Genomic DNA, 12214 nt, shown 5'->3' on the forward strand with positions numbered 1-12214 from the left:
GTCTCTCTTGCGCGCTCTCTCTCTCTGTCTCTCTTCGTCTCTCTCGCGCTCTCTCTCTCTCTGCCCTGTTAAACTTGCATGTGTTTTTCAGTCCTGTCAATGAAAAAACTTTCACTCTATGATGGTTAAGCTGTGCAATTAATCTGCCAATCACATTCGTAAAGGGCCTGGGAGCAGCTGGCCCATACAGTTAATGAATAACAGATCATCTATGACAGCCTACATCGCACATCCTGCGATGTGACTATCGTGGATTCGTACATCGCGATATCGATGCTTAAACGACACATCTTGCAGCCCTAGTGACAACTGGAGAACCACCCGTAGTCACCAGAAGTCTGCAGGTAACGCTTATACACCCTGCTGATGTTGTTAACATTTTGAGAACAAAGTATAACACTAATTTGAATGGTTTGATGCGATATGAGCTAAGCGATTGTTAGATTTAATCGCCATTGGCAGCGCAATGTATTGTAATGCTTTTTGTTTTTCCCTCAGTTGGTCAGAACAAAAGTGGCAGACATATTACTTGTTCAGACATTTTCAAGTGAAAATTTTTATTTGGGTCATACTTCCTAAGACATAGAATCTGTGATTTTGAAGTACACTAAATATCCAGACCGGTGCGATGACTGAAAGCCAGACATCAACTCAAAACATCAGATTAATTCATGCTGAGGAGCCATGCCAGTACAACCAATGAAAAGATGACAATTCTGCAAATAAATGAAATTGTAGGTTTCAAACAGACTGCAACAAAGAGGAAAAATTACAGATTGCAGCTTTAAAAAATGCTCTGCATTGTGCAAAATTACAACAAATTAGTACCTATGCTTTAAAAATCGTTTTCTGTTGGTATGTCTCTTCAATTTTTTTAAAATAATGTGAACACGAGTTCTATCAACAACTCCAGTAAAGTCCACAATCCTCATAAAAGTGGCTTGTTTTTGCAGTATGGTTTAATGGTCCGTTGGAAAGTCAAGGAACTGTCATGTAGTAGTGGCCAAAAGTGATGACTGGCCCTGGAAATTTTACTTCTTCAACCTTAATAAAAAAATGTTGAAGATTTTGTAAGCATATTACATAGTTGCTTAAATTCAATTGTTTTATTTGTGATAACACACTGAAACATGTCAAATTGTGAGTCATAATATTTGGCCATGCTGACACGCAAAGAAATTATGAACTCATGCAAAAACAAGAGAGGACCAATGAAATATTAATAACTGTAGTTAAATTAGTTAATTTAGCAATTTCACTAGATTTAGTGACGTCTGCATCCCTTTTGAGACTTTTTTTCTATCAACATTTATTGACCCATTTGAGCTATTTTCAATTAAAAGCATTTGGTTACGTTGGTCAATGTTTTTTCCTTGTATTTTGATGGTTTAAGTGAAATGTAGCTTCATTAAAAAATTACTTTTGGCAGTTGTTGTGTTTGGTGAGGTTAGTACCATAAAAGTGCATATTAAGATCTTACAGCATAGCACATATGCTGCATTTTTTCCAGCAAAAAAAAAACAAACAAGTAATCACCATAATTTCTGGTGTTACAGCATTGATTTATACATTTCTTACTTTCAGAAAGTCTTTCCTACAAAAGAAACAAAATGAATTGACATCTTGATCAAGTTTGTATCATTATATCAACTCATCATCATATAACTCCAATGCAACAATCTTTGTTGGAAAGTGTATGCAATATTCTCATATTCTATTGGAGATTGGTGAATGTAAGGCAAAGAAAGACATCAGGGTTGGTGGAGAGAGTGTATGGAAGAGGATCATAGCATTTAAACCTATAAGCACTCAGATCCTCTCTGTCAGCAACATTAGTCGGTGCTGCTTCCTGCAGTTGCTCAGGGTCCTGACTCAGAGGTATTAAAGGCATCTAATGCCTCTACACCCCTAGTAACCTGTGCATCTGCCAGGCTGAGAGGACACTGGCACCATGATCAAGCTTAAACGCAGGAGACAAAGCCTTTTCCCCAATTACAAACTTGGGGTCTCAGTCCCTGCTCCCAAGGATCCAGTGGATTCTGAGCTACCTTTTGGTCAACCAAACTGGGTAAAACCATGGAATTCGATGCAAGAATTAAGTAAGGATATATATGACATCTATGCAGAGTATGAAGATGATGAAGAAGAGAGGTTGATGTCAACCCCCAGTAAACTGTCGTCTCAGACTAAGAACTGCATGCTGAACATCAATGTAGGAGGCAAGGTCTACCAGATCTCTTACAGGGTAGCAGCAAAATATCCCAAGACAAGAATTGGCCGACTTGCAATGTATACGGACCACAACAGGAAACTCGATCTCTGTGATGATTACATGGTTCAGAACAATGAGTTTTTCTTTGACAGGGATCCAGACATCTTCCACAACATCTTCAACTTCTATAGGACTGGAGTTCTCTGGATCAAAGATGAATTGTGCCCACGCAATTTTTTGGAGGAGATCAACTACTGGGGTGTTCGTATCAAGAACACCCATCGCTGCTGCCGCATTTCGTTCGAGGAACGGCAAGATGAACTCAATGAACAGCTGAAGATACAACGGGAACTCGAGGCAGAGGTGGAAACTGAGGAGCATGAGGACTTGTTTCAGGATATGGCTTTCGGTCATACACGTTTCCTCATCTGGAACATGATGGAGAAGCCCTTCTCTTCAGTCATAGCCAAGCTCATGGCAGTGGCATCCAGTTTCTTCGTGCTGGTATCACTCGTGGCTATGACTCTCAATACGGTAGAGGGAATGCAATATAAGACGACCACCGGCCAGCTGAGCGGGAAGACCTACTGTGAGTATGTTGAGACTTTGTGCATTGCGTTTTTTACCATGGAATATTTGCTCCGGCTTGTGTCCACACCTGATCTCAAACGCTTTGGAAGGAGCGTGCTGAATGCTGTGGACCTGATTGCAATCCTTCCATTATATCTTCAAATGATCTTAGAGTGTTTTGAGAATGAAGACTATGGGAAGCATGGTAGTGATATTGAGACCGTAGGACGGGTTGGTAAAGTGGGGCAAGTCCTCCGCATCATGCGTCTCATGAGGATATTTCGTATCCTAAAACTAGCACGTCACTCAACTGGACTTCGAGCCTTTGGCTTCACACTCCGGCAATGCTACCAACAAGTGGGCTGTCTTTTCCTCTTCATTGCAATGGGAATTTTCACGTTCTCTGCCATGGTCTATACCGTAGAGCATGATATGCCTCAAACAAACTTCACCAGTATTCCACATGCATGGTGGTGGGCAGCTGTAAGTACATGTTTTTTCAAGTTTATTTCTGGCATAAGTGGTACTTTGGTGGTACTTCAGTATCATGATGGTATCAGGAGATAATGCAATAATACTTTAGGATACACCATGGTACTGAATGATTATCCATATACTATGGGATATACATGGTACTCCAAAATACTTAGAAGATTATGATGGTATATCTAAGGTACATGTCCAAAAATCATAACATCATGATAGTTTTTTTCTTTCTGTAAAGTACTGACAGAACCAGAGTACCTGGTGTCTGTCTGTTCAAATGATATTAAATGCTTACAACTGTGATATGTCCATGTGGAGTACTGCATCTGTCGTCAATGTATCGCTTGCCCACTAGATGTAATCCCATAATGCTCTTCTTAACCCTTTTATTTATCTTTAGAATGTTGTTTATTTTTGGCATATGAGAATTTGTGACTGATATTTTATTAAATCTTAAAAGATTGTGCATCATTGGTCCATTTTACTGGCACACTCAAGTATTCCTCATACATTTCTTCCACAGGTGAGCATCTCCACTGTGGGCTATGGCGACATGTTTCCAGAGACTGCTCTGGGCAGGATTTTTGCATTTGCATGCATCTCGTTTGGAATTATTCTCAATGGCATGCCAATCTCCATCCTGTTCAATAAATTCTCAGACTACTATTCAAAGCTGAAAGCCTATGAATACACCTCCTCTCTACAGAATCGCGGGAAAGTGAGGTTTGTGAAAAGGGCTGCAAAGAAGGTTGCAGAATGTTTTTAGGTTGCCATGTGCTGACCAACACTTTCCATCCACGGACTGATCTTTAATTCATGGACTTGATGGTCTTCTCTTCAAAATATGCAAACCATCCAGACCAATTAAGTAACTGTCTTTAAACAAATTAGCCATTGCTTGCTTTTGTGCTGCTGGACACATGCATATTGGGGGACTTTTGTACTATAAACAAAATTAATTTCTTTTAAAACGAACCAACGTTCCCTTTTAGGCTGCTCTTACAAGGATGCTGTTAATAAATACTTGCCTTGGCACAAAAATGTAATTGTCTAAGATCAATTGTTTCTTATTATTATTTTATGGCACTGTAGAAATCAAGTTTTTTTTTTAAACAGTGGAATTAAAATGGACCATTGCGACCACTATGGGCAATCTTAAAACAAAAGGAAGTAGTCCAGGGTAGACAAACGCTGCTTCAAATAATCACTTGAAGGTTTTAACATCTGGCTGAACACAAGCTTAGCTTCAATGCTTTTTTTAGATATCTATGTATAATTTTGTAAAGGCATTTGTGTAAGTTTAAATCAAGAAAAGCCGATTAATGATTTACATCAACTGGTTTCCTCTGGAAGCACTCTGAGAAGGACAGATTGCAAAGAGATTTCCTATCAGGTTAACTTCTGTACTGGCAACAACTAACTGTGCTTTAAAAAAAAAAAATCAGAATTGACATCCTCACTTCAATGGCTTGGTGTGCTATGTGACAATTACGAAAACTTGTTGACTTAATAAAGGGTGGCCATTGTGACGTCCATAAGAATGTCGACAACTAGAATGTAATTAAATCTGGAAAGCATGCTCATCCAGGCATTGATAATCCTTGAAAGATTAATCCTTGGGGATCATTGAAGTCCCAATGACAGATGGAAGTAGATCAGGCCAACAAAATTCATTTTCAAGCACTCATACATGCCTCCATAATTAAACCTACCATTTTTTTTTTTTTTTTCTCTCTTTACTTTTATTTTGTGTGAAATTACCCTTTTAACGTGTTTACTTATTTTTGAAAATAAAGATTGTATTGTTTCTACTATTACTACAACTCTATTATTATTTAAATAGAGGCTAATATAATATATACATTAAAAGTATGCATTAAAATCGTAATAGAAGTAAAAATCACCTAGTCTTTGACTAGGTGAAAAAAAATTTCTTTTTATTATTGTTATATATTAAATGTTGTGCAAGAAATAGTATCAGGGTTTTAAATAGCATTTCTGTCCACATTATAGCATCATTTTCATGAAAATGATGACATGTTCTTGATTGGTTTGACGAGAAGAAAAAGAAAAATAATTAAAAAAAGAAACAAAAACTCAGATTCAGGTATTTTTGTGTGTTTTGTATTTACATACTGAAGCATTTAAAAATTCACAATTAAAAATCCAAAAGAAAGAAGCAGCTGAAACTTCAATCAAAACCAATTAACCAATTCACAGATCCACTAATACGTTTAACGTGTCTCTGCATAAAGCAGGGGGTTCGTTTATTTTCTGTTTGATTGGTGGGAAAATGACATCAGAATAAACAAACAGTCCAGGCCAAAAATATAAAGAAACAACTCTCACTGCTTAAAGTCTTAGGGAGATTATAAGAGGTCATGCACAAAGACTGAGGCTGAGATGAGGAGTGGAACGAACCCATAATCCTTTGTGGCATGTAACACAAGGGTTTGCCTGCTTCAGTGGCAGCTGGGAGCCAAAGTTTAGTCCTTTATTAGCATAAAGACAACAGTATAGAATAATGAAGCAGGACTGTGGAAGATATGCTTAACCTAAAGCTCACTGTAGGGAATACCTCCAGCTAATAATTAAGGTTTAAAAGACAGCCTGATGGAAAAGCAGCAAATTTGCTGCGATAGAGAGCTTGGGATGTCATAGTATAAGCACTTTTGGAGGCTCTGTAAAAAGCAGGGGCTTTAAACATGAATATTGCAGTGTGTGTTCAGTGTATTTAACCAGCGCTCATAGAACAATGACTGCTGTGCTATGTTTACGCCCACCAATTCAAATGCACGTTTTCTATCTTAATAGAGTGCATAAAAGGGAGTGTATTTTGTTATTTTTAGATCCGTTCATTTGTGGAGGTCATAAACTTACCAACAAAGAACAATGGCACCATGGTTGACTGAAGCCCACGTCTTGAGGTTCTCCGACCGCACCTTCTGCAGAAGTCGAGACGAGAGTGTGTCAGGGTTTGACTCTCTCGGTCTCCTTCATCTTAGCATCCTGCTCGATCAACCAGATGACCAGCGGGGTGTTCTGCCATATGAAGCTACAGGAAACAATTATCAAACCTGTAACCCTGTAATGTTCCAAAAATTTACCGCTGACAATTAAAAAAAAGAAAATGCAGAACTGATTTCTGCAGATATCCCTAAAAACTCACTTCTGTGCCACTGGTGTGAGGATCTGCTTAATTTCATGATGCTCTCCAATTTCTCTGGATTTGCTTTCAGAGCCTTGTTTAACGTAGGACAAACAGAGGACTGCATAAAAGAGCCTGTCATCCCCATCATTGTGGACAACTAACACACTAGTCTTTCTATGCACTTCAGAAACAAAGCTTCCAAGAAGCCAGCAGCAGCTCAGAGCTCGAGTACCTTGCAGACTTGGAAGGTGTTTCAGTAGAGCACCTTGGTGAACATGAGTCTCTGGGACAGGACAGCCTTGACGTTATAAGTGTACTCAACTACTGAAGACGCCTCGGAGGGCCTGAGCATCTGTCCGACCTTCCCCTTAAAATCTGACATCACTGTTTACTGTTTACTCCTATATTTTTCGATTAACTCCACAAGGTGCTCTAGAAAGGAAAACACATTGGAGGAGAGACAATCACTTCACATACATTCAGTTTCATTGCACTGATGAGAAGACCAACCTTTGAGTTCCTCGAAGACCTTCTGTCTTCACTATTCAGGGCAAACTGAATAAAACACTGAAGCACTCGCGTGGAATCATGAGCAAAGGCAATCTAGCAAAGAAAAGACAAGCCTTTTACAATAAAATATTGTAATATAATTTCAAACAGTGAATACTCTGCTTAATTAAGAGGTTTTACTTACTTTTTTGATTTTTCCCTTCACAAGTCTCTGTAGTTCTTTCATCGGTCCTTGTTCACTTATCACAATCCTTCCTGTATTTCCACAAAACACACAGGTGTGAGTGTTTCTTCAACCTTGGCACTTTCATGTCCCAGGTTTTTGATGATGTTTATTTTAACATGACTTTGTTCATTTGTTAGTTGTTTGATACTTATTGATATTAAAACTAAATGTTTTCAACTAAAACAGAAAATCACATTATACAACTTGTCATACACATAAATCACTGAAGAATTAACTGTCAAAATTATTTACAATACAATTTGTCTAAAAAAAAAAGTTATATCAAATAACAACATTTTACATAACAATCTGACCCATAACAAGAAACAGAGTCAGTGAAGAAATATTTAGTTAAGAAAACGGAAAATATAAATAATATTTGCGAGCCATATTTTTATTCTGCATTCTTTCTAATCAAGCTGTAATTTTTTTTTATCAAATTATGCAAGATGTGTGAAAATAATATTAATTTTGTGCATTAAGGATGCATAAAATCCTTACTTCCCACCACAGAAAGAATATGTACAATCGTGGACTGTACCAAAAGTTTTGAGAATTACATAAATATTGGAAATTGGAAAAGTTGCTTCTTAAATTTATAATAGCAATTTGCATATACTCCAGAATGTTATGAAGAGTGATCAGATGAATTGCATAGTCCTTCTTTGCCATGAAAATTAACTTTAAAATTGTTAAAATTAACAGCAGGCAGGTGTGAGCGCATCTGCACGCACAGTGAGGCGAAGACTTTTGGAAGATGGCCTGGTGTCAAGAAGGGCAGCAAAGAAGCCACTTCTCTCCAAAAAAACATCAGGGACAGATTGATCTTCTGCAGAAAGTATAGTGAATGGACTGATGAGGACTGGGGCAAAGTCATATTCTCTGATGAAGCCCCTTTCCGATTGTTTGGGGCATCTGGAAAAAGGCTTGTCCGGAGAAGAAAAGGTGAGCGCTACCATCAGTCCTGTGTCATGCCAACAGTCAAGCATCCTGACTCCATTCATGTGTGGGGTTGCTTCTCATCCAAGGGAGTGGGCTCACTCACAATTCTGCCCAAAAACACAGCCATGAATAAAGAATGGTACCAAAACACCCTCCAACAGCAACTTCTTCCAACAATACAACAACAGTTTGGTGAAGAACAATGCATTTTCCAGCACGATGGAGCACCGTGCCATAAGGCAAAAGTGATAACTAAGTGGCTCGGGGACCAGAATGTTGAAATTTTGGGTCCATGGCCTGGAAACTCCCCAGATCTTAATCCCATTGAGAACTTGTGGTCAATCCTCAAGAGGCGGGTGGACAAACAAAAACCCACTAATTCTGACAAACTCCGAGAAGTGATTATGAATGAATGGGTTGCTATCAGTCAGGATTTGGCCCAGAAGTTGATTGAGAGCATGCCCAGTCGAATTGCAGAGGTCCTGAAAAAGAAGAACACTGCAAATACTGACTCTTTGCATAAATGTCATGTAATTGTCGATAAAAGCCTTTGAAACGTATGAAGTGCTTGTAATTATATTTCATTACATCACAGAAACAACTGAAACAAAGATCTAAAAGCAGTTTAGCAGCAAACTTTTTGAAAACTAATATTTATGTAATTCTCAAAACTTTTGGCCACGACTGTAATTTGAAACGTGAAGGAAATGACATTTGTTGATGATAGTTTGCAAAACGACTGCTGAGCCTGAGATGTTTTATGAGTGATTATTATTATATGACAGCATCAAAAGGGCTTACAAGACCCAGAACAAAAGAAACACCCATAGACAACAATCTCCCATGCTTGCTTTGCTCTGCTTACAGTCTGGTAACTTTTTTTTTTCTCATTCTGCCGGCGATTCTGCTTCAACTCTTTCCTTTTCTGGTTGAATTCATCCCATTTAGGTTTCCTCAATCCAGAGCCGGTCCAGTTACTGATTAATAAACCCCTAAAAAAACACAAAACTCCACACAAAACTACTCCATAATAAGGAGATAATTGTGATATTTATACCTTCATCTTTTTTCCTTCCTGGATGTTTTCTCTTCTTTGTGTATTTTCCATCTGATGGTTTTCTGTTGAATTCCCACAGTCCCTAACCTCAACCTGATTTTTAAAAACTCTTTCATTTGTCTGTGTTGTGAGGTCTAAATGGTCGTTTGCCTAGTGGTGTTCCTCCTGGTTTCCTTAATAAAGGTAAACAGATATTAATGCTTTGTAAGCATATGTCAGTAAGTAGAGATTTTGTCAATATATCTCTGCTGGATTGTTTACAATCACACTGCAAACTTGAAAACTAAGTCAGGTTAGAGATCTCACTGCATTATATGCATTATATATATATATATATACACATATATACACATATACATATATATATATATATACACACATATATATATATACATATATACACATATATACACATATACATATATATATATATATATATGTGTGTGTGTGTGTGTGTGTGTGTGTGTATAGCTTTATTTACTTATTTTTAGGATATGAGCTAAAAATGGTAATGTGTAGCCTTTAAATATTTCAAAATAAACATCAGCTTCACAAAAAGTACTCTGTCTGGAGCAAGAGCGCCACCTCCTGGTGAAGACCACCTGCTCAGGTCTAATAGTGGTCTAATAGTGAGTGTTAAAGTTAGAGGGTCAAATAAAATTGGAAGAGATGTGTTTTAAGCCGATTCTTGAAGATGGCTAAGGACTCAGCTGTCCGGATTGAGTTGGGAGTTCATTCCACCAAAAGGGAACATTTAATTTAAAAGTCTGTAAAAGTGAGTTTGTGCTTCTTTGGGATGGCACAATCAAGCGACGTTCACTTGCAGAACGCAAGCTTCTAGAGGGCACATAAGTCTGAAGTAACAAATTTAGGTAAATGGGTGCAGGGTGCCAGTGGTAGTTTTGTAGGCAAACATCAATGCCTTGAATTTTATACGAGCAGCTACTGGAAGCCAGTGCAAATTGTTAAACAGAGGTGTGACATGTATTCTTTTTGGCTCATTAAAAATTAATCTTGCTGCCGCGTTCTGAATTAATTGTAAAGGTTTGATAGAATTGGCCTGAAGACCTGTCAAGAGGGCATTGCAATAGTCCAGCCTGGACAGAACAAGAGCTTGAACAAGGAGTTGTGCAGCATGTTCAGAAAGAAAGCGCTTGATCTTCTTGATGTTGAATAAAGCAAATCTGCAGGATCGGACAGTTTTAGCAATGTGGTCTGAGAAAGTCATCTGATCATCAATCATAACTCCAAGGCTTCTATCTGTTTTTGAAGGAGTTATGGTTGATGTGCCTAACTTGATGGTGAAATTGTGATGAAACGATGGGTTTGCTGGATTCACAAGAAGTTCTGTCTTGGCAAGGTTGAGTTGAAGGTGATGGTCCATCATCCAGGAAGAAATGTCTGTTAGAGAAGCTGAGATGCGAATAGCTACCGTCGGATCATCAGGATGGAATGAGAGGTAGAGTTGAGTGTCATCAGCATAGCAAGTGGTATGAAAAGCCATGTTTCTGAATGACAGAACCTAATGATGCCATGTAGACAGAGAAGAGAAGTGGTCCAAGAACTGAGCCCTGAGGCACCCCAGTAGTTAGATGTTGTGACTTGGACACCTCACCTCTCCAAGATACTTTGAAGGACCTATCTGATAGGTAAGACTCAAACCATTGAAGTGTGGTTCCTGAGATGCCTTTTGCCAGTAGGGTTGATAGGAGGATCTGGTGGTTAACCGTGTCAAAAGCAGCGGACAGATCAAGCAGAATAAGTACTGAAGATTTGGATTCTGCTCTTGCCAGTTTTAGAGCTTCAACAACTGAGAGCAAGGCCGTCTCAATTGAATGTCCACTTCTGAAGCCAGATTGGTTGCTGTCAAGGAGGTTGTTGTGTGTGAGAAATGTAGAGACTTGTTTGAACACAGCTCGTTCAAGTGTTTTTGCAATGAAAGGAAGAAGGGAAACTGGTCTGTAGTTCTCTAAAAGAGATGGGTTGAGGTTGGGTTTCTTAAGTAGTGGAGTTATACGTGCCTGTCTAAATGATGAGGGAAAAACACCAGTGTGGAAGGATGTGTTGATGATGTGAGTGAGTGCAGGTACAACTGCAGGAGAAATGGCTTGAAGGAGATGATATGGAATAGGATCAAGCAGGCAAGTAGTAGGGTGATTAGAAAGGATGAGTTTTGAGACTTCTGCCTCAGAGAGTGAAGAGAAGGATGTAAATGAGTGTAAGTTTGCTGGTGATATGAGCTTGACTGATTGTGGTGTGGAAAATTGTGCACTAATGTGTTTAATCTTATTAATGAAAAATGTTGCAAAGTCATCAGCTATCATAAATGAAGCAGGAGGGGGAGGAGGAGGACAAAGAAGTGAGGAAAATGTTTTAAAAAGCATGCGAGAGTTAGATGAACTGTTAATTTTGTTATGGTAGTATGTCATTTTAGCAGTGGAGACATTAGCAGAGAAAGAAGATAGGAGTGACTGATACATATTAAGGTCAGTAGTATTTCTGGATTTGCGCCACACCCTTTCAGCAGCTCTAAGCTTAGAACGGTGTTCGCGTAGAACATCAATTAACCAAGGGGAAGAAGGGGTGTTACGGGCTGGTCTGGAAGATAAGGGACAAACAGTGTCTAAACAAGATGTAAGAGTGGAGCAGAAAGTATCAGTAGCACTGTTAGCATCCAAATTTGCTAAAAGTTTAGGGGAAGGAAGTGAATATGAAACCATTGCAGATAGCCGGGAGGGTGAAAGTGTGCGTAGGTTACGTCGAAAGATGACATGTGGAGAGGTAAGTAAAGTGTCAGGGACCATGTTGAGGTTAAGAGTGAGGAGGAAGTGATCCGACGTGTGCAGTGGAGTAACCAGAACATGATCAGTAGACCAGTGTTGCGTATAAATAAGGTCAAGTTGGCTGCCTGATTTGTGAGTAGCAGTAGTTGACACTCGGTAGAGATCAAAAAGAGGCAAGCAGAGTGTGGAAATCAGCATACAGAGGTTTATCCAGGTGGATGTTGAAATCTCCAAGCATAACTAGGGGAGTAACTTCCTCGGGAAAGGTTGAGAGCAA

The 12214-nt window shown here is 38.8% G+C and overlaps 1 protein-coding gene across 1 annotated transcript; it reads left to right on the forward strand.

The window, feature by feature from the left end:
• Nucleotides 1-1858: 1858 nt before the first annotated feature.
• Nucleotides 1859-4138, forward strand: LOC132127653 (potassium voltage-gated channel subfamily V member 2-like). Its single transcript, XM_059539639.1, has 2 exons — nt 1859-3265; nt 3792-4138. Exons 1-2 carry the CDS (start codon nt 1952-1954, stop codon nt 4032-4034), a joined length of 1557 nt encoding a protein of 518 aa, XP_059395622.1. The 5' UTR covers nt 1859-1951; the 3' UTR covers nt 4035-4138.
• Nucleotides 4139-12214: the final 8076 nt, after the last annotated feature.

This window comes from Carassius carassius, chromosome 45 (assembly GCF_963082965.1).
Source record: "Carassius carassius chromosome 45, fCarCar2.1, whole genome shotgun sequence".
NCBI lineage: Eukaryota > Metazoa > Chordata > Actinopteri > Cypriniformes > Cyprinidae > Carassius > Carassius carassius.